The 20,391-nt window shown below is 37.7% G+C and overlaps 1 protein-coding gene across 1 annotated transcript in view; it reads left to right on the plus strand.

The window, feature by feature from the left end:
• The window catches only part of Cul4b (cullin 4B), a 46,383-nt gene that overhangs the window by 6,404 nt on the left and 19,588 nt on the right, over positions 1 to 20,391 (plus strand). Inside the window, exons 4-10 of the mRNA XM_077793904.1 lie at positions 16,090 to 16,193; positions 16,687 to 16,756; positions 17,676 to 17,749; positions 18,515 to 18,677; positions 18,838 to 18,927; positions 19,228 to 19,310; positions 19,917 to 19,984. Coding sequence (XP_077650030.1) covers positions 16,090 to 16,193; positions 16,687 to 16,756; positions 17,676 to 17,749; positions 18,515 to 18,677; positions 18,838 to 18,927; positions 19,228 to 19,310; positions 19,917 to 19,984 — 652 coding nt within the window. The remainder of the gene's footprint in view (positions 1 to 16,089; positions 16,194 to 16,686; positions 16,757 to 17,675; positions 17,750 to 18,514; positions 18,678 to 18,837; positions 18,928 to 19,227; positions 19,311 to 19,916; positions 19,985 to 20,391) is intronic.

The raw sequence follows: 20,391 nt of genomic DNA on the forward strand, positions 1-20,391 counted from the left end.
TGCTGCTTTGGATTATTAGATTATTTTGAGATGTTCAAGTTCAAAAGGAGGTAATATTATTTCATAATGTTATATGAAATGTTACATGTAACAATGTGACTTCATATGTAATGTAATTTTATAGTGCTGTTTGATTTTAACTCAGTGTAATTAAAAGTTTCTCCTAAAAATGAGCAATAATAGAAATATGTAGATACACCAAACAATGTCTCCAAACCCCTACTCTCCCTTCTTTCCCTGATGTAAACACTTAACTGGCACATAACTTTTTTTCTACTTGAAAAACCATTTTTGCTTTAAAGTTGAAATGTGGAATTCCCTTAGGTGGGTTGCATGTGTTACTTTTTAAGTTTTTAATTTCTAGAACAGAACATGCTGCTCAGAGAGCATTTACAAGCAAACATTGTCTTTTTTTTTTTTTTTCCTGATACTAGGGATGGAACCCAGGCCCTCAGCAATTTTAGGCAAGCCCTCTACCACTGAGCTACATCCCCAGCTCTGCAAGCATTGTCTTTTTAAGTAATCTAAAATGAGAATTATGCCTCAGTTTTAAGATTACCTTTCCTTGACAACCTTGAAATCCTGAACAAGTGAGGCAGTGGTTAATGTTTTGGTTTTGGTTCTTTTGTTTGTTTGCTGCTTTCTTTTGTGGAGGAATACTGGGGGTTTAACTTTAGGGGGTGCTTTACCACTGAGCCATGTCCCAACCCTTTTTATACATATATGTATACATATATATAATTATATATAAATTTTTTTTGAGGCAGTCTCAGTAAGTCACTTAGGGCTTCACTGAAGTTGCTGAGGCTGGCCTCAAACTTGTGATCCTCCTGTTTTACCTCCCAAATTGCTGGAATTATAAGCATGTACCTCTGTGCCTGGCTGCTTGTTTGTTTTTGATCAATTACAGATGGGATTATGTTTAAATGAACTAGCTTGAAAGTTGATTTGTCTGCCATAGAGTAGAGATTTGTCACTGGTCATAAAACTTTGGGCCAGTTACTTTGCTAAGTCTTAGTTTTCTCATTTTCAAAATAGGTTAGTGACCCTAACCATATAACCAGGTTGTTTAGTTGTAAATAAATATTGCAAAAAGTATTTAACGGACACTCTGATATGTATTAGTTATCAATTATAATATATGTTGGGTCATTAAGAAAAGAAGCCTTTATTTAAAAATTACATTTTATTAGAGTAATAAAGACATTTTGAAATTCTAAATCCACACTAGGTTAGAACAGCTGGTTGATAACTAGATTACATTACAAATAAATATGCTTCAGCAGACACCATTAGTGGAATTGGAAAAATAATAGGACCTCTCTAGGAACAGTATTCGTATGCACCACTTTTTGTCCTTGTTGTTTTGTGGTACTATGAATTAAACCCAGGGGTGCTCTACCACTGAGCTGCCTCTCTGAACTTTTTTTTTTTTTTTTTTTTTTTTTTGAGACGGGTTCTTTCAAAGTAGCCAAGGCTATCCTGGAACTTCCTATCCTCCTGCCTCAGCCTCCTAAGTTGCTGGGATTTCAGGCATGTGCCACTATACTCAGCTAAAAATAATTTTGTATGTCATTTGTAATGGGAACTTTGGTTAGCTTTCTGTGAAATGGATCTTAAAATAACCTTTCTATTAGTGATTCATTTATAGAGTAGATGACCACAAGACTGGAAGCAGCCAGGTACGTTGGTGCACACCTGTAATTACAGAGACTCAGGAGGCTGAGGCAGGAGGATCGTAAGTTCAAAGCAAGCCTCAGCAACTTAGCAAGGCCCTTACCAACTTAGTGAGACCCTGCCTGTCTTTAAATAAAAAAGGGCTTGGAAAGTGGCTCAGGGTTAACAGGCCACTGGGTTCAATCCCTGATTTCCCCCCCCCCCAAAAAAAAAAGACTGGAAACAGATTGTGCATCCATCTGAGTATAGGTTATTATTTATTGTAAATCTGGTTATTTAAGCAGTCAAGGATTGATTATAGGAGAATAGTGAGATTCTTAAGTGTTCATCACTAGCTGTAGTATTCTCTAAGTAAAACTGTTGTCACTCTATTGATGTTTTAAGCTTAGTTATATATTATGTATTATTTTTACTAAATTGTTAATCAGTACTATCACTGGTGTTTCAAAAAATGTGCAAGACTGAATTCTTAGTCCTGCTAATTCTCAGTCTTATTTAAACCCTGTTGACTAGATATAAAAAAGAAAAGTAATTTAGGTTTCATTGCATGATTGGTTTATTTTCTGCAAAAAGAGATAATTTATATTGTTGTGTCAGATGTTGAAAAGTTGTGGTGTGCTTTTCTTTCTTTAAATACTCTTTGGAAAATGGGACCCACTTCATTTAGGTCTATGACTATAAAGTTCAGCACCATGGTGGGAATTTAGTAGTTTTCTTATTGTCTGTTAAGTGAACATTTGCAACTCATTTGCTACACATTTATATTTTCTTGGCAGTGTGTGGTGGGTTCTTTTGTATACCTTTATTTTTTTAAAATATATATATATTTTTAGGTGTAGATGGACACAACACATTGCCTTTATTTTTATGTGGTGCTGAGGATCGAACCTGGGTCCTGCACATGCTAGGTGACTGCTTTACCACTGAGTCACAACCCCAGCCTCAGTTTTTTTTAAAAATTTTCAAACAAGATTTTTTGTTTTTAGTACTGGGGATTGAGCCCAAGGGTGCTTTGCCACTGATATACATTCCCAACCCTTTGTTTATTTTTATTTTGAAACAGGGTCTCCCTCAGTTTCTTAGGCTTCACTAAATCACCGAGACTGGCCTCAGACTTGGCAATCCTCCTGCCTCAGCCTTCTGAGTTGTTGGGATTTGGAGGAATAAATATTAAAAGCTTGATAGAATGCTTATATTTTATACCCAACTGTCTTCAAAGAATTTAAGACTGTTTACCACTAATGATTGGAAGCTTAATTAAAAGATAGTTTTATTTAGAGGACTTGTCAAACTAGAATCTGTTTAATACAAATAGGTGCTTGTGAGATAAGAGGTTATTTTAGCAATAATTATACTACAACTCTAAGAATTACCAAAGTGTTATTTAGTGAGATGTAAAATAATTAATACATTTCCAAAAGTACATTTCAAAGATATGGAATAAAATAGAGCTTCTCTCAAACTTTTTAAAAAATATTTTATTCCCTGGTTTTAGGTGGACACAGTATCTTTATTTTATTTTTATGTGGTGCTGAGGATCAAACCCAGTGTCTCATGCATGGTAGGCAAGCATTCTACCACTGAACCACAACCCAGCCCTCTCAAACTTTTTTAAAAAATATTTTTAGTTGTAGATGGACACAGCACCTTTATATATATATATAATATATATTTGCTGAGAATCGAATCCAGTGCCTCACAAGTGCTAGGCAAGTACTATACCACCAAGCCACAACTCCAGCCCCTCAAACTTTTCTTCTTTTTTTTTTTTTGGTGATTCTGGGGATAGAACCCAGGGCCTTGTGCATGTAAGGCAAGCACTATACGGACTGAGCTAATCCCTACCCCCATCCCATCCCCAAACTCTAAATTAGTAATTTATGGTACTATGGATTGAACCCAGGGGCACTTTTTATTTTTTTGAGATAGGGTCTCACTTAAGTTGCTTAGGGCCTTGCTAATAGGGTCTCACTTAAGTTGCTTAGGGCCTTGCTAATAGGGTCTCACTTAAGTTGCTTAGGGCCTTGCTAAATTCTTGAGGTTGGCCTTGAACTTCTAATCCTCTTGCCTCAGCCTCAGGAGTTGGTTATTACAGGTGTGCACCATCATGCCTGGCTGTGATTTAACACTTTCTTATTCCTGTTTCTATCCCAGCACCTAATAGGATATAGTAGTACTTAGTAAACACTCATTCCTTTTTTTCCCCCTTGGTACTGGGGATTAAACTCAGGGCCTTTTGCCTGCTAGGCAAGCACTCTATCACTAAGCCAAATCCTACCTAGTCCTTTTATTTTTATTTTGGGACAGTTTATGACTGATTTGTCCATGTTGACCTCGAACTTTTTGATCCTCTTCCTTCAGCCTCCCACGTAGCTAGGATTACAGGGTGCTTACTGTCTGCACATTTGGATAGACACCTCAGTGATATAGAAATCTCTTAGTCCTTGCTCCTAAAGTGTTTATGTGCTAGTAGGTTCTTGAAATTATTAATGTGTAGCTGGGCACATGTAATCCCAGTGACTTGGGAGAATGAAACAGGAGTATTGCAGTTTCGAGGTCAGCTATGGCAATTTAGCAAGACCCTTATCTCTAAGTAAAACATAAAAAGAACTGGGAATGTGGCTCCATGTTAAAATGCCACTGGGTTCAATCCCCAGTAACACCCCCCCCCCCCCCCCCCCCCCCCGCAAAGTAAGAAGGTAGTAGTTTGTGATTAACAGTTTTTGTTTGGTTGTAGTGCTAGGAATTCGAACCTAGGGGCTTATGCAGCATAGGCTAGTACTCTACCACTGAGCTACACCCAGCCCCTTAGCATTTTTTTTTGAGAGAGAGAGAGAGAATTTTAATATTTATTGTTTAGTTTTCGGCGGACACAACAACTTTGTTTTTTTGCATGTGGTGTTGAGGATCGAACCCGGGCTGCACGCATGCCAGACGAGTGCGCTACCACTTGAGCCACATCCCCAGACCCCCTTAGCAAGATACAATGGAAGATAATTAGTGTATCGATGTGGCAGCATCCCTGTAGCATGCTCTTTTAAGGTCTTCAGGGAATAGTCCGAGAAGGGCAATAGCAGGGTCAAATGGTGGTTCCATTCACAGCTTTCCCAGGAATCTCCAAACTGCTTTCCAAATTGGCCGCACCAATTTGCAGTCCCACCAGCAATGTACAAGAGTACCCTTTTCTCCACATCCTCGCCAGCACTTGTTGTTGTTTGACTTCATAGTGGCTGCCAATCTTACTGGAGTGAGATGGTATCTTAGGGTGGTTTTGATTTGCATTTCTCTGACTGCTAGAGATGGTGAGCATTTTTTCATGTACTTATTGATTGATTGTATATCCTTCTCTGAGAAGTGTCTGTTCAGGTCCTTGGCCCATTTGTTGATTGGGTTATAGCAGCACAATTCACAATAGCTAGACTGTGGAACCAACCCAGATGCCCTTCAATAGATGAATGGATAAAAAAAATGTGGCATCTATACACAATGGAGTACTATGCAGCAATAAAAAATGACAAAATCATAGAATTTGCAGGGAAATGGATGGCACTAGAGCAGATCATGCTTAGTGAAGCTAGTCAATCCCTAAAAAACAAATACCAAATGTCTTCTTTGATATAATGAGAGCAACTATGAACAGAGAGGGAGGAAGAGCAGGAAGAAAAGATTAACATTAAACAGAGACATGAGATGGGAGGGAAAGGGAGAGAAAAGGGAAATTGCATGGAAATGAAGGGAGACCCTCATTGCTATACAAAATTACATATAAGAGGTTGAGAGGGGAATGGGAAAATAAACAAGGAGAGAAATGAATTACAGTAGATGGGGTAGAGAGAGAAGAGGGGAGGGGAGGGGAGGGGGGATAGTAGGGGATAGGAAAGGTAGCAGAATACAACAATTACTAATTGGGCATTATGTAAAATTGTGGATGTGTAACCGACGTGATTCTGCAATCTGCATTTGGGGTAAAATTGGGAGTTCATAACCCACTTCAATCTAATGTCAAGAGCTTTGTAATGTTGTGAACAACCAATAAAAATTAAAAAAAAAAGATAATTAGTGTATCATGCATGGTAATGATTATGTACTTTTATGAAGATATTGTTTCAAGTACATACATTTATTTTATGTGCAGGAGATTATTATATATATATATATATATATTTCTTGCCATGTGTGGTGGTACTGGGGAGGCTCAGGTAGGAGGAATACAGGTTCAAGGATAGCCTGGACAACTTAGGGAGACCCTGTCTCAAAATAAATTTAGAAAGGGCTGGAGATGTGGAGCTGGGGTTGTGTGGCTCAGTGGTAGCACTTGCCTACCATGCACAAGGTCCTGGGTTCAATCACTAGCACTGCAGGTAGATAGATTGATTTCTTTTTTTAAGATTTATTTTTTAGTTGTAGTTGGACACAATACCTTTATTTATTTATTTTTATGTGGTACTGAGGATCGAACCCAGGGCCTTGCATGTGCTAGGCAACTGCTCTACCGCTGAGTCACAACCCCAGCCCCACAATATCTTTATTTTTTTATGTGGTGCTGAGGATTGAACCCAGGGCCTCACACATTCTAGGCGAGCACTCTACCGCTGAGCCACAATCCCAGCCCCAAGATTGATTTCTTTTTAAAATTTTTATTTGTTCTTTTTAGTTATACATGACAGTATAAATAAATTTTTTAATGTGGCTTGAAGTTAAAGTTTTGGAAGCTACTGTTCTTGGCACACATGACTGCTTCAAACAAACCTTGTTCAAAATCAAGAAAATAGTGCTTAGATCATAGGGTTGTGTGGTAAGCTTATTAATCGTAAGACTAAAATGTTAAGGTGGGGGTCTTGGATGTCATGTTAACAAGTGTGGTGATGGGGAAGATGGAAAGGTTTTTTTTTTTTTTTTTTGGATAAGGCAAATATTTTAAGTCTTTTGTTCCTAGTTGTGGTGGGACACAATACCTTTATTTAATTAATTTATTTTTATGTGGTGCTGAGGATCAAACCCAGGGCCTCGCACGTGCTAGGCGAGTGCTCTACCGCTGAGCCACAACCCCAGCCCATATTTTAAGTTTTTTGAATGATGTATTTACTTGGTTTAAAGCCCCAAGGTTTTACAGAGCATGTATTGAAAAGTCTTATTTCCAACCCATCTACCAATTCCTTAGCTAGTTACCCTCTTTAGTAATATTATTAGTATCTTCTTTTTTTTCCTCATAATATTGGGAATTGAACCCAGATCCTCATACATGCTGTGTAAACACTGTACCACTGAGCCCCATCCCCAGCACATTATTAGTTTTTTGATCATCTTTCTAGAGATGTTTTATCTATATAAAAACTACTGGCATATTTGTACCCTTTTTTTATGTTTTAACATAAATGATAGTAGATAATGAACCACTATTCTGTCCTTAGCTTTTTGGTTGTACCAATTAGGAGCTTTGTTCATAACAGTACATGAAGATTACTTGATGGATGATTGTTGAGGAAGGAAAATTATTAGATTTGCTCTACATTTTAAGTAGCCTCCAAAGCTGAATTAGAGAAGCAGTGTTCCCTTTGAAATTCACCTTCAAAATTCACCTGCCTTTCTTGAATCAAACCTTTTTTGCAGTGTTGAGATTGGAACGCAAGTCCTCATGCTTCTTAGGCATGTGCTCTGCCACTGAGCCATACCCACTTCCCACCTCAAACTTCTAAAACTACCTTTCAGCTAAACCCAGATGAAGCTATATGCACATAAAGTCCAGCTTAATTCTCACTCTTCCCTCTAGCTCTTTATCCATTTCCTTCTGAATCTTTAGGACTCTGCCAGTTTTCCTGACTTTCTGTCTTAAGTCTGGGTTAGAAGCACCATCTCTCTGCGTAACTCCACTATAGCACCTGGCATACTCTGTTGGAATTAACATGTTTTCTGGTTTTATAAGAAGTCCCTTTTATATGTGGGACATATTGTTAATTGTTGTAGATACATGCTTTTTTTTAATAGTTAATGTATTCACTTGGTCCAAAGCCTAAAAAGTAATGAAAAATTTATAGATACATGTGAAGGGAAAGTAAGAAAGCAAGAGATAGGCGAGCGAGAAATGAAGGGTGGAGACCAGGCAGAGATCCACATGAAAGTTTATTTGTCAAAGCTGACAAATAAAGGTCATCCCTCTATAGAGTGGAGAGAGGCGCCTGAGATGTTCGGATGTTCAGCTTTTGTCGGGTAAGGGGTTTGGAGTTGTAGTGGTGGTACTATGGATAAGCTGGGGGGGGTGCTTGCATCAGAGGTAGGTGGGTGGGGAATAGCATAGGATTGGCTTAGGTAGATGGCACCATGGGGCTTTCCAGGGTCAAGGGTAGTGTTCTTCTGGGATTAACTTAGGTTTATGGTACCATGGGGTAGGCCACTAGTGGGGGTGGGGGGAATTCTTAGAAAAAGTATACTGGTTAACATTTAAGATGGCTGCTCAAATGTTAAATCAATACCTTATATTCCTCCCTTTTTGTTTGTTATTGGGGACCTTAAGGGACAGGGGCGTAGGTCAATCTTCTGTAGCTTCTTCCTGATGGGAAGGGGCAGCATCTGGACCCTTGTTAGGGGTGCGGGATGTTATTGAGGTAATAGGGTCAGGAGGTGGTGGTGATGCTGACCCTGGATAGCCCAATTTTGGTGAAAGGTTGGTAGTTCTGTAACAGAAGCTGGTTAGAGATTTTTTGAGTCTGGTCTTGAACAAATGTAATGACACAGAGGGCAAGCATTCTCAGAAGGCCTATGACAAAGGGAAGGGTCAGGAAAGGAAGTGCCCACTCAAGAAGGGGGTTATTTAGCTGCCATCCTCCAACAGAGGAGAGCTGTTGTTTCCAACATTCAAGGTCCTCCTGGAGTTGTTTTATCTTGTCTTTGACTATATCAGCATTGACAGCATTCCTCCTGTAGGTATAGACGAAGTCCACCTTTCTCTGCTGTTAATAGGTCCAGTCCATGGCGGTTTTATAGGACCGCAGAGGCTAAGGAGTCCAGTTGATTCTGGAGGGTTAATATAGATTCAGGTACTTGTTGGTTACCCCCTATCAGCTGATTGGAGAGCTGATGAAAATAGATAATGGGTGTGGTTATTCCTGTGGCTAGGCTTGCCATAACCCCAGGGCAGCTAGTAGGGAAACAAATTGAATACCCCATTTGTGTCAAGGGCTCACATTAGTAGGGCCTTACCAAGGAGCTCTTCAGGCCTACAAGACCTGCTATTAAATGAGAGAAGCCAATAATCTCTCATTAGGAGGTGTGAGGGCTGAGGCTTTTTTCCATAATAAGGCCAGAGTGGACAAGGCCTTTATTTGGGAATGTAAATCTTTAACATCCCAGAGTTATCAGGAATGTAAACACAACAGTTAACTTTTAATGTTTGTAGACCTTGAACTAAAAACTTCTGACTTGACAGTTTCACTTGATAGTTATTAGGCATTCCTTCCTAAGAATTTCTCTTTTGTAGTCTCTAGATCTTAATTATTTGGGGGGGCTAACACAAATGTATGTCCTAAGTTATACTAAACTAGTATTTTTTTTAAATGCCCAGGAATGGCTGTGTTTTGATTTTAACTGTTTTTGCTAGGTGTTTAAGATGAAGCAGGTCAAACTGACTTTTGTTTCTGTCTGCTGTTAAAGAGTCATTTAGAAGTCACTCTTGGAGAACTTGAGCAGATAGATTTTAGCTCTGCTAATGCCATTTGTGCTAGGATGGGTTCAGATCTTACTGACCATGTGGCTTTCCTTGGAATCATTAGGGATGTCTCCCTTCTCCAATGACCCCTCCTCTTCATAGCAAGTTCACTGATTGGCTTTCTGTTCTCCAGGGACCTTACTAATCTCTCTGATCAGAAGGTTATATGGCCCAGAGTTACAAAGCTTTTTAGAGGAGTTCCCTGTTCTATGGATTCAGACTGACTCATGGAGGGCAAGAGCCAAACATTGGTTTTCTTGGCCCTTTTAATTTAACTTTAATCTTTAAAATCTTCGTCTTAAACATCTAGCAAATCAGTTTCACCAGTCTTAAACAGAGTACTGGGCTTTAACTTTAATGTCCACAACCCTACAGTCATTTGCCCTTTTTATTAATTGGGATCTGAATTAGTATACTATCTAGGTGATAGCTTATTATATTAAATTAACCCAGGTTGTGTGTTCTTCAAGTAATACCTCTGCAAAACAGTAACAGGCAACATTAGACAGTTTATAAGGAAAATACAAAATAAAATTAACAAGAGTAAAAACATTACAGTATTCCAAAATAGCAGTTGTTGTTTAACCACAGTTGTATAGTCCTTAATTCTTTCGTGATTACTTGCTCAAAAAAAAAAAAAAAAAAACTTAACACAATGTTATGGGTAAATTAATGTTTTAAGAAATACTTGTCCTTTTAACACATAGATTAAACTTTGGTTTATATCAGTATATTAACATTTGGCCTTATGGAAAAAAAAAACCTTAAATAGCCTTGACTGATTGTTTCATATACATATATAACTAACTTAGATAGACCTTCTTTATCACTTATTTAAACCCTCTTATTTACTTCATCACGTAAGGACTTTCTTATCTAGAAACACTTTCTTTTCCTTCTATTAAATATGGTTTCCATACCTAGAACCTTCTAATTTTCTTTTCCCCATCTGTTAACCCTCTTTTCTGTTCACATTCTGAAACAATCCCTGTAAAATTCTGAATTTAGATAAATTATTTCATTTTAATAAAAAGGAATACTTTGTTATTTATAGTACTCTTAATTGGAGCAATTAAAACTTTTGGGCCTTTGTATACAGAAATCTTCTATAAACCTTTGTATAGAGAATCACATCTGTTTACCATTTCATGAAAACACAATATTCAAGTATATAGAATTATACCTGTTGGGACTTTAAATTTTTAGTAATCTTTTTCCAGGAATGACAAAGCAACTTTAATCCCCCCCACTTTTTTTCATTTACCAATTTATAAAAACATCAATAATATTACCCAATGGAATGCAAGGAGTTAAGGGTACTTGATGGTGTACTTAACAGTTAGCATTTTAACCTTGTAAGTTAATCAGATATCTAACAAACACATTGATGAGTAATCCCATGTCAAATCTACTTCACTTATTTTTACCAAGATAGTAGACAAGTGTATTGAACAGTAGTAGTTATTTCTTCCATGTTGAAGAAAAGTCCTAGAAACAATGGGTATTAGACATTTTATAGACATCAACATTTTATTCTTTGACCACCTAGAGAGACTTGTGAGTTAAGTTTAATTTTAAAGACATCTTTACTTTCATCTCTTTACCCAGTTTAGATTGAACCTTCTTAAATCATGTGAATTAAAGGTATTTGGATCCATTTTTTTAAATTTATGAGCTTTCAATTTGCCAATCTTGATGTCATATACATGACATAGACACATTCACAAAAGGACAGATAACGCAATACACAGTGTGCACACATACAAAAGTAAGGGCGTTGTAGCTTTTTGCAGGTGAATCTCCATTGCAATGTTACAGATGTTTAAAAACTCCAAAGTTGAGTAAAAAACAGGACTGATAGGAAACAAAAAACCAAGAGTACCCTGAAGGATTGGAAGTGAAGGATCCCAGCCTCCTTTCGATTTGAGAGTAGTCACTAAGGGAGAAAGGAACGTGTACCCTGGCAACTTCCTCCAACTTTGCTACTTAATCAAAGGGAAGCAGAGGTGCAGGGTGGGTAGAGGGGGACATGCAAGAGCAAGTAGCGGTTGGACTGAAAGTAGGTGAGGGAGGTCCCAGAAGAGTAAGAGCAGAAAGTGGAGAATGGTAGGGAGGGAGTTGGACAGTGGGGTTGAAGTCTAGGGTTTCAGAGAGGGTCCTGAGGTCGAGAAGAGAGGGTTTAAGAGCTAGCAGAACCTAGGCCAGAGAACAGGAAGAGCAGAAGGATGATTTGTAAGGAAGGAAAGAGAAGGTCTGAGGATAGGGGATCTGTTTCCATTTTCCTGAAGGCGTATAATAGTTGAAAAGATCCCTAATAATATTGGGATCTAGAGTGCCCTTAAGCAACCCATTTAAAGTCGTTATCCAAAGGATATTGAGACCAGATCTAATTGTACAAGCAGATAAGTTTTTGGGGCTTTAGGTCCAGGGTGAGAGAGACCCTAGGTTAGCCAGGAGGCAGCCTAGGGGACTATGGGAGGGAATGGACGAGGAATTGCCCATGTTGAGATGTAAAGGAGGTGAGTTTAGGGTAGGGTGTCCTCAGTCTCTAGTATCACCTAGTCAGAGAACAGTTACACTCAGAGGTCTTCACCATAGAGGCACTTGGGCACCTGGTTTTGACTATATAGTAGGGACAAAAGCCCATAGAGATTAACCCAAGGCCTACAGGTAGTCTCACCAGGAAAACTCCCAATCACCCTCGGTGTTTTTTTTTTTTCCCCCAAAACCCAGGACCCAAATAAAAGACCGCCTATAGATGCCATTGACCGTAGGGATGAAAAGTGAAAGCTGTGGCTGGGGGTGCCCCCAACCACATGGTAACCCTGGGAATGCCAGACTATCCACAGTCATTTCCTGGGATCACCGTAGGTCGTTTAGGTCAACCAGAGACAGGGATCTTACCTGATATGTCTGGTGGTGGGTGCAGAGAGGGTGTTTGGCAGAATGGAGGGCCTGATCCTACGATGGATTTCAGATCAGGGCCTGGGGATGCTCAATGACCCTCGAAGAGGGGAGCAGGCATGCCGGGGAACCTGATCCTGGGTTTTAGCACCAATGAAAGGAAAGCGAGGAACAAGAAAAATGGAGACTAGGCAGAGATCCACACAAAGGTTTATTTGTCAAAGCTGACAAATAAAGGCCATCCCTCTATGGAGTGGAGGAAGGCACTCAAGATATTCGGATGTTCAGTTTTTGTGGGGTAGGGTTTTGGAGTTGTAGCAGTAGTGCTATGGGATAGACTGGGGGGGGTGCTTGCATCAGAGCTACGTGGGTGGGGAATAGCATGAGATTCGCTTTGTTAGATGGTACCTTGGGGCATTCCAGGGTCAAGGGGTCATGTCCTTCTGAAATTGGCTTAGGGTTATGGTACCATGGGATAGATCACTAATGGGGGTGGGGGAAATTGGGGTAAGAGGAAGTACAGGGAAGTGAAATTTATCTCATAAGATGGTGGTTAACATTTAAGATGGCTGCTCAAATGTTAAATCAATACCCTATAACATGTTCATGTGATTGTTTTCTGTTATGTAGAGTCAAGTAGAGAGAGGATATACACAAAAAGATGCATAGTACTGACTTATGGACAAGTCAGTGCGGTATGAATGGTGGAGTTTTATGTGAGTCACTGGCAGCTGATGCAGTTAAGATTATTGGAAGAAGTGGGACCTAGTTGAGTGGTAAGGAAATATAGTCTTATTTGAGGAGATAAATAGATATATCGAGGGGGCTGGGGATGTGGCTCAAGTGGTAGCGTGCTCGTCTGGCATGCGTGTGGCCCAGGTTCGATCCTCAGCACCACATGCAAAAACAAAGATGTTGTGTCTGCTGAAAACTAAAAAATAAATATTTAGATATATCGAGAACTGTTTTATGGGAGAAAGGCAAACACAGCAGAAGGAAATGAGATAAATAAGATTTGGAGAAGTACCTGAAGTGGGAAAAGTGGAGAAGATGAGGTATGCACTAAGTCATATGACAAAATCTAAGGAGGGAAATGAGAAATGCTGAGAAAATGAATCAGTAATTCAAAAGGAACAGAAATACAATGAGAGGAATAATGAGGGAGGAAGAGGGACAGTACTTAGAGGACCTGTATGAGTGGGGAGGCTCTTTAAATAAACATACCCTTAGGCATTTGTGGCCTAACCCCAGGTCATGTGGATTGTGGCCAGAGGAGACTGGCTTTCCTGTTCCTCCATGGCTGCTGAATCTAATTGGGTTGCTGTTTCCTGGTAAGATGTGGTGACTTCTCTCCTGTGGGTTCCTTTAAGCTTTCTTTTCATTTGCTAATATATTTACTTACCTGCATAATTGGGAATGTGACTACCTAGTACATATTTATAAAGTTCCACTCCAACCAACAAAACTTGGATGCTCCCCTGAAGTCCATTTTAATGGATTTTTTTTTTATCTTCTGTTGTGGTGAGAAAGGAATCTTGGTGTGTTACACATAAGTCATCACCAGTTATAATTGTAGATTTATTATATCAGAGTTCACTAGTTTTACCATGCTTTTTATGCTTATACTAGGAATTGATCTCAGGAATGTTCTACCACTGAGCTACATCCCCAGCCCTGTTTAAAGTTAATTTTTAAGTGGGTTCTCACTGAATTAACCAGGGTGGCCCCAAACTGCAAATCCTCCTGCTTCAGCCCCCTCCCCCCAGTAGCTGGGATGACAGGTATATGCCACTATACTCAGTGGAGTCAACCATCAAGCCACAACCCCAGCTCTGTTTTGTATTTTATTTAGAGTCAGGGTCTAACTGAGCTGCTTAGCAACCACTGTTGGTGAGGCTGGTTTTGAACTCTCCATAGTGTTTGCCCCTGAACCTAGCCCCAGCCCTTTTTTATATTTTATTAGAGACAAGGTCTCGCTGAGTTGCTTAGGGCCTTGCTAAAATTGCTGAGGCTGGGTGTGAACTTATGATCCTCCTGTCTCAGCCTCCCGAGTTGCTGGAATTAACAGGTGTGCGCCACTGCACCTGGCTCTAAAGTCTTTTGATATATGTAAGAAGCTTGTCCTTTTGGGATCTGAGTATAATATGGTCTAATTCAAATATTAGTATAAAGTGAAAATGCAGTCTTTTGTAATTGTTTATTCAGATTGCAAATTTTAAAACCTCTGTATTTAACTATTCTTTTAAAAAAATTTTTTAGTTATACATGGGCACAATATCTTTATTTAGTTTATTTTGATGTAGTGCTGAGGATTGAACCCAATGCCTCACATCTGTGAGGCAAGCACTCTGCCACTGAGCCACAACCCCAGCCTGGTTTATTTAACTATTCTTGAACAGAAAAGTTGGACAAAACTCCTTGGTATTTAATTATGTCATATTCATTTTAGTACTGCTAGCAATAATGACTGTTTTGTTCTGTTGAGAAAACCAATAAAGTATAAATGAGTTTTAATTCAGTTACATTAGGAGTACCTAAGCCATCTATCATTTTTTTGTTTGTTTTTGATACTGGGGATTGAACCCAGGTGCACTTTACCACTGAGCTATATCCTCAGCCCATTTTTATTTTTTATTTTGAGACAGGTTCTCACTAACTTCCTGAGGCTGGCTTTGAACGTGTTATCCTCCTGCCTCTTGAGTTGCTGGGATTACAGGCATATGACACCTAGCCCAGCACAACCATAATGTTTTAAATTTAAAATGGAAACTGGGGGGTCTGGGGCTGGGGCTCAGTGGTAGCACACGTGCCTGGTATGTGTGAGGCACTGGGTTCAATTCTCAGCACCATGTGTTAAAAAAATAAAGATCTATCAGGAACTTAAAAATATTTTTTAAATAAATAAATAAATAAATTGGAAACTGGGTGTTTGTGGCTCATGCTGTAGCTCAACCCCAGCGACTCAACCCTGGAAACTGAGGCATGAGGATTACAAGTTTGGGGCCAGCCTGGGCAATTTAGGGAGAATAAGTCTAATAAAAAGGGGTGGAATGTAGCCTAGTGGTCAAGTGCTCTTGGGTTCAATCCCTAGTACCATAAGAAAAAAACATGGAGTTTTATTTGTGAAAATGATTAACATTTTAGAGAACAGGACAATGTTTATTTTTTTAGTACCAAGGATTGAACCCAGGGGCATTTTACCAGGGAAAATCCCAGTCCCTTTTTATTTTGAGAAAGGGTCTTGCTAAATTGTTTAAGGCTTTGATAAATTGACGAGACTGGCTTTGAATTTAGGATTCTCCTGCCTCAACCTCCTGAGCGGCTTATAGACATGTGCCACTGTGCCTGGCCAAAACAAGACAGTTTTCATACCTAGCAGTGGTATTCTTTTTTTTTTTTTTTTTTTAGAGAGAGAGAGAGAATTTTAATATTTATTTTTTTAGTTTTCAGCGGACACAACATCTTTGTTTGTATGTGGTGCTGAGGATCGAACCCGGGCCTCACGCATGCCAGGCGAGCGCGCTACTGCTTGAGCCACATCCCCAGCCTGATCCCTTCCATTCTTAACCTATACAACTATAATAAATATATTAATTTGGTTTTTATTTTGGTACAGTATGTTGGTTATAAAAAAAATTCACCACCCACATTAATATGTTTTGTCTTTTTACCTCATGTCTTAAATGGATGAATAATCCCTCTTAATAAGCTGACAGAGTAAAAATAACAAAATAATAAGAATTTCATATAAATAATTGAGAAACATTCCCAATGCTCTCTAACAAAATGTGTGTTTATTCTTTTAGGCTGTAGAAAATCTCTGTTCTTACAAGATTTCTGCAAACTTGTACAAACAGCTGAGACAGATTTGTGAAGATCATATCAAAGCACAGATTCATCAGTTCAGAGAATATCCTTTTAAAAACAAAAAATCCTAAAATTTTTTCTTCTTCCTTCCTGTCCCTTACTGTTTAACCCAGCTTAAAGTGGAATGCCTATGACTTCTAGATTCATTATTTTTGTCCTCCTGTGTTTCTAGAGAAGAAACAAAATTTTAACTATTCAGCTTTAATTAGATCCAAATCTACATATGGTATTCATGTAAATAAAATTTCTTTGTCTTTACCATTTTTGTCCTAACGAATTTCCATTAGAGGAAAGATGATTTAAGGGAAATCATAGACTAAAAACGTGATGCTCATTTATGTTTGATTTGTTTTTAAAGGTGTATTTTAGTGGGATTAAGATTTTTTCTGTGGCTTAAGAAATAGCATTTTGTTCTATAATTAAGTACTCTTTGATTTCATTTACTATATATTAAGTACTGTTTGGTTTCATTTGCACTTCATATTTAAAACAAATGCACATTCACACTTGTGTTAAACCCTTAACATATATCTCATGGATTCATTGGATAGTGTTCTTTTTCTAAAGAAGATTGACAGATGCTGGCAGAATCATTGTAGGCAAATGGTGAGTTGAGAAAAGTATTACATTTCAGCTAAACATTGTAGTTTACACATTTCTTTACATATAGGATGTTAGTTTTAAAAATTTTGTAATAGGGAGACAATCTCAGTTGCTCTTTTTCTGAGTTAGAAACAAATTTTTTAAATTTTAAAACTCTGAATTACAGGTAAATCAGCAGTTTTTTGAGATGTTGATGAACCTTTATTTTATTCATTTATTTATATGTGATGCTGAGAATCGAACCCAGGACCTCACATATGCTAGGCAAATACTCTACCACTGAGCCACAACTCCAGCCCATAAACCAGCATTTTTAGAGTCCTTTTTATTTTTTGTCACACTGAAGGGTATTATTTTCCCTTCTCCCTAGTCTGGCATTAGTTTTTTTTTTAATGCATATATTTTTTAGTTATAGATGGACATAGTACCTTTTTTATTATTTTTATGTGGTGCTGAGGATCAAACCCAGTGCCTTACACATGCTAGGCAATTGCTCTACAACTAAGCTATAACCCCAGCCCCTAGTATTACTTTTATTCCTTACGTTCTGTAAATTAAAATCTTAAAAGTCCATCAACCCACCACACCTAGACTGATACAGGTAGAATTTAAGTTAGCTTCACCCCCACCATTGTTACTAAGGAAGACTTGAGTGCTTGATTCCATTTCTATTTTCAATTACTTCTCATGTAGCAAAGAAGTCAAAGGACCATTGTAAGTGTCTCTTTTTTAGCAACCACAACAAGGATTAAGAAAATAGAATGGTTTGATGAAAATGGTATGGACATAATCTCAGGTAGATATGTTCAATCCTAATAGTCTATAGTCTAGTGTAAAAACCTTCAGTTTTCTTATTTTATTGAGCAAATATTTCAATTTTACTAAATATAAAAGTTGTTTGATTTATCTTTTTCATTGACAGATCATGATCAGGAGCATTTTTTTGTTTCTGGATAGAACTTATGTTCTTCAGAATTCAATGCTACCCTCTATTTGGTAAGGATACCAGAAAAATGTAATGAAGATTTGTTACAAATCATGGTATAAATCTTAAGTATACTACTGAAAGATAGCGAGTAGTGCTGTGACTGTTCTCTTAAAAATGCCCATTTGGCTTCTAGCCTTTTATTTATAGGAAGTTAAATTATATTTTGCCTGTCACTAATGTTGAAGATAGTATATGAAGATGACTTTTATTAAGTAAGAAGATTAAAGTTTGCTCTGGAATATTAATTAGTGAATCATGTTTGCTACTTATCATCAAGTGTTTACTCATTTTTAAACAATATTTTGGAAAAGTCCATGAATACATAAAAATAGAAGAGTATAATGAACTCTTTCCCCTACCATGTGCCTAGCATATAAACATAGCAATATCAGAGTACACTGAGTTTGGAGTACTGAAGCCAGTTAATAAGTGAGTAAATAAGCTTTCAGTACCAGTCAGTGAAAATTATTTTGTCTTTGAGCTAATTTTATCTCTTGCTTTGACCAAGGAAGTAATCCACTAGAGGAAGTAGTACAACAAAACTTAGTTATGGGGAAAGACAAGCATTGAGCTTTAGTTCTCATTAAAGAGAAAATGAATGTCCTTGTATGCTTTAATCTAATAATGTTGTTCAGAAAACCTGTGTGGATGTTATCCTTTTACAATTGCTACTTCAAATCCTAGAACCATAATTAACATGGGTAACATGTTAAGCAAGTGTCTTCAGAAGTGGTCTTGTCATTTAACCCAGATTATGTGTTTTTTTATTTTAGGGACATGGGACTGGAGTTATTTAGGGCTCATATTATAAGTGATCAGAAAGTCCAAAATAAGACAATTGATGGCATTCTTCTCTTGATCGAGAGAGAAAGAAATGGTGAAGCAATTGATAGAAGTTTACTCCGAAGTCTTTTAAGTATGCTCTCTGATTTGCAAGTAAGTTACTTTACTACCTACAGAGCTGATTGCTATCCCTAGTTTGGTGTTTTGTTTTGTTTTGTTTTAAAAAAAACATTCATAGTACTGTTCAAATTGAGGATATTTGGTAAATATTTATTGAATAAACAAACTGATTTATTTTATTACCCGCTCCCAGATTTATCAAGATTCTTTTGAACAACGATTTTTGGAAGAAACTAATCGGCTCTATGCAGCTGAAGGCCAAAAGTTGATGCAAGAAAGAGAGGTATTTTTAAATCATGATTAATAAAACTACTGCCTCTTACAATATGTCTTACTTTGTAGAACATAAACTTCCCTTTGCATTTATCTTCCCAACATTATAATGCTCTTCTCTCACTTAGGTGCTCCTTTCTTTTCTTTCTTCTTAAAGGCCAGAATTCGGGATCATAAACTCTACCTATAATTTTACATATGATTCAACCCTGTCACATTTGACAGGGCTGCTCCCAGGATCTTTTGGACTTGACATTTTCTGAATGATTTATGGGGAGGAAAGCAATAATATAAAAAACTATCTTTGTAGGTTCCTGAATATCTTCATCATGTTAACAAACGTCTAGAAGAAGAAGCAGACAGACTTATTACTTACTTAGATCAGACTACCCAGTAAGTATTACATGCCTAATAGTCTTAAACTGTTGTTAAATCACTTAAGGCACTTTAGGCATGTTAGTAACTATTTTCAGATATGATTTAGACTTTTAACAATTGATTTCATAATGCAGAACTCAAGTTATTATTTTCCCTACCTAATTAGATTTAGTCAAGAATTTGGTTATTGGTTTGGTGTGTGAATTAGGATGTAATTTTAAAATAGTATTAGAGGCTGATGTGATCTTTAGGCTGATTAAAAGTCACTGGGTGTTGATAGAAGAAACTGTTTTTGTACTTTCCTAAATATTACCAACCAAGTGGTTCCTATAAGTAGCTTAGATGACTTCTCTACCTTCCTAATAAAAGCAGAGAAACTTTGGAAAAGGCTAGCCACAGCAAGAGCATTGGAGACATTTCACTTCATTATATAACTCAAATTCTGAAACAGTTTTTCCTTTTTTAGGCATAGAGTAACTCTACGTGCTCTTAAATTTATACATGGAATCAAAGTATGGAAATTAACATAAAATGAGACTATTTGATTTTTTTCCCCCAGAAGACTGTTTACATTTTTAGAACCGTCAACTGTCAATAATTCTAACTCTTTTTTCCTTGTAGGAAGTCATTAATTGCTACTGTAGAAAAACAACTTCTAGGTGAACACTTAACAGCTATTCTTCAAAAAGGTAATTGACAGGGGTTGGGGATGTGGCTCAAGCGGTAGCACGCTCGTCTGGCATGCGTGCGGCCTGGGTTCGATCCTCAGCACCACATACAAACAAAGATGTTGTGTCCGCCGAAAAACTAAAAAATAAATATTAAAAAAAAATATATCTTTAAAAAAAAAGTAATTGACAATTTATAAATAAGATAACTTTAAAATTGGTAATGGAAAACTAATAGGGATTTTTTAAAAATTCCATTTTTAAAGCTTGATAGCATGTCCCTGTATTTCTAAGGATAAAAACAATCCTTTCTGGGCTGGGGATGTGGCTCAAGCGGTAGCACGCTCGCCTGGCATGCGTGCGGCCCGGGTTCGATCCTCAGCACCACATACCAACAAAGATGTTGTGTCCGCCGAGAACTAAAAAAA

The sequence above is a fragment of the Urocitellus parryii genome, chromosome X (genome assembly GCF_045843805.1).
Source record: "Urocitellus parryii isolate mUroPar1 chromosome X, mUroPar1.hap1, whole genome shotgun sequence".
NCBI lineage: Eukaryota > Metazoa > Chordata > Mammalia > Rodentia > Sciuridae > Urocitellus > Urocitellus parryii.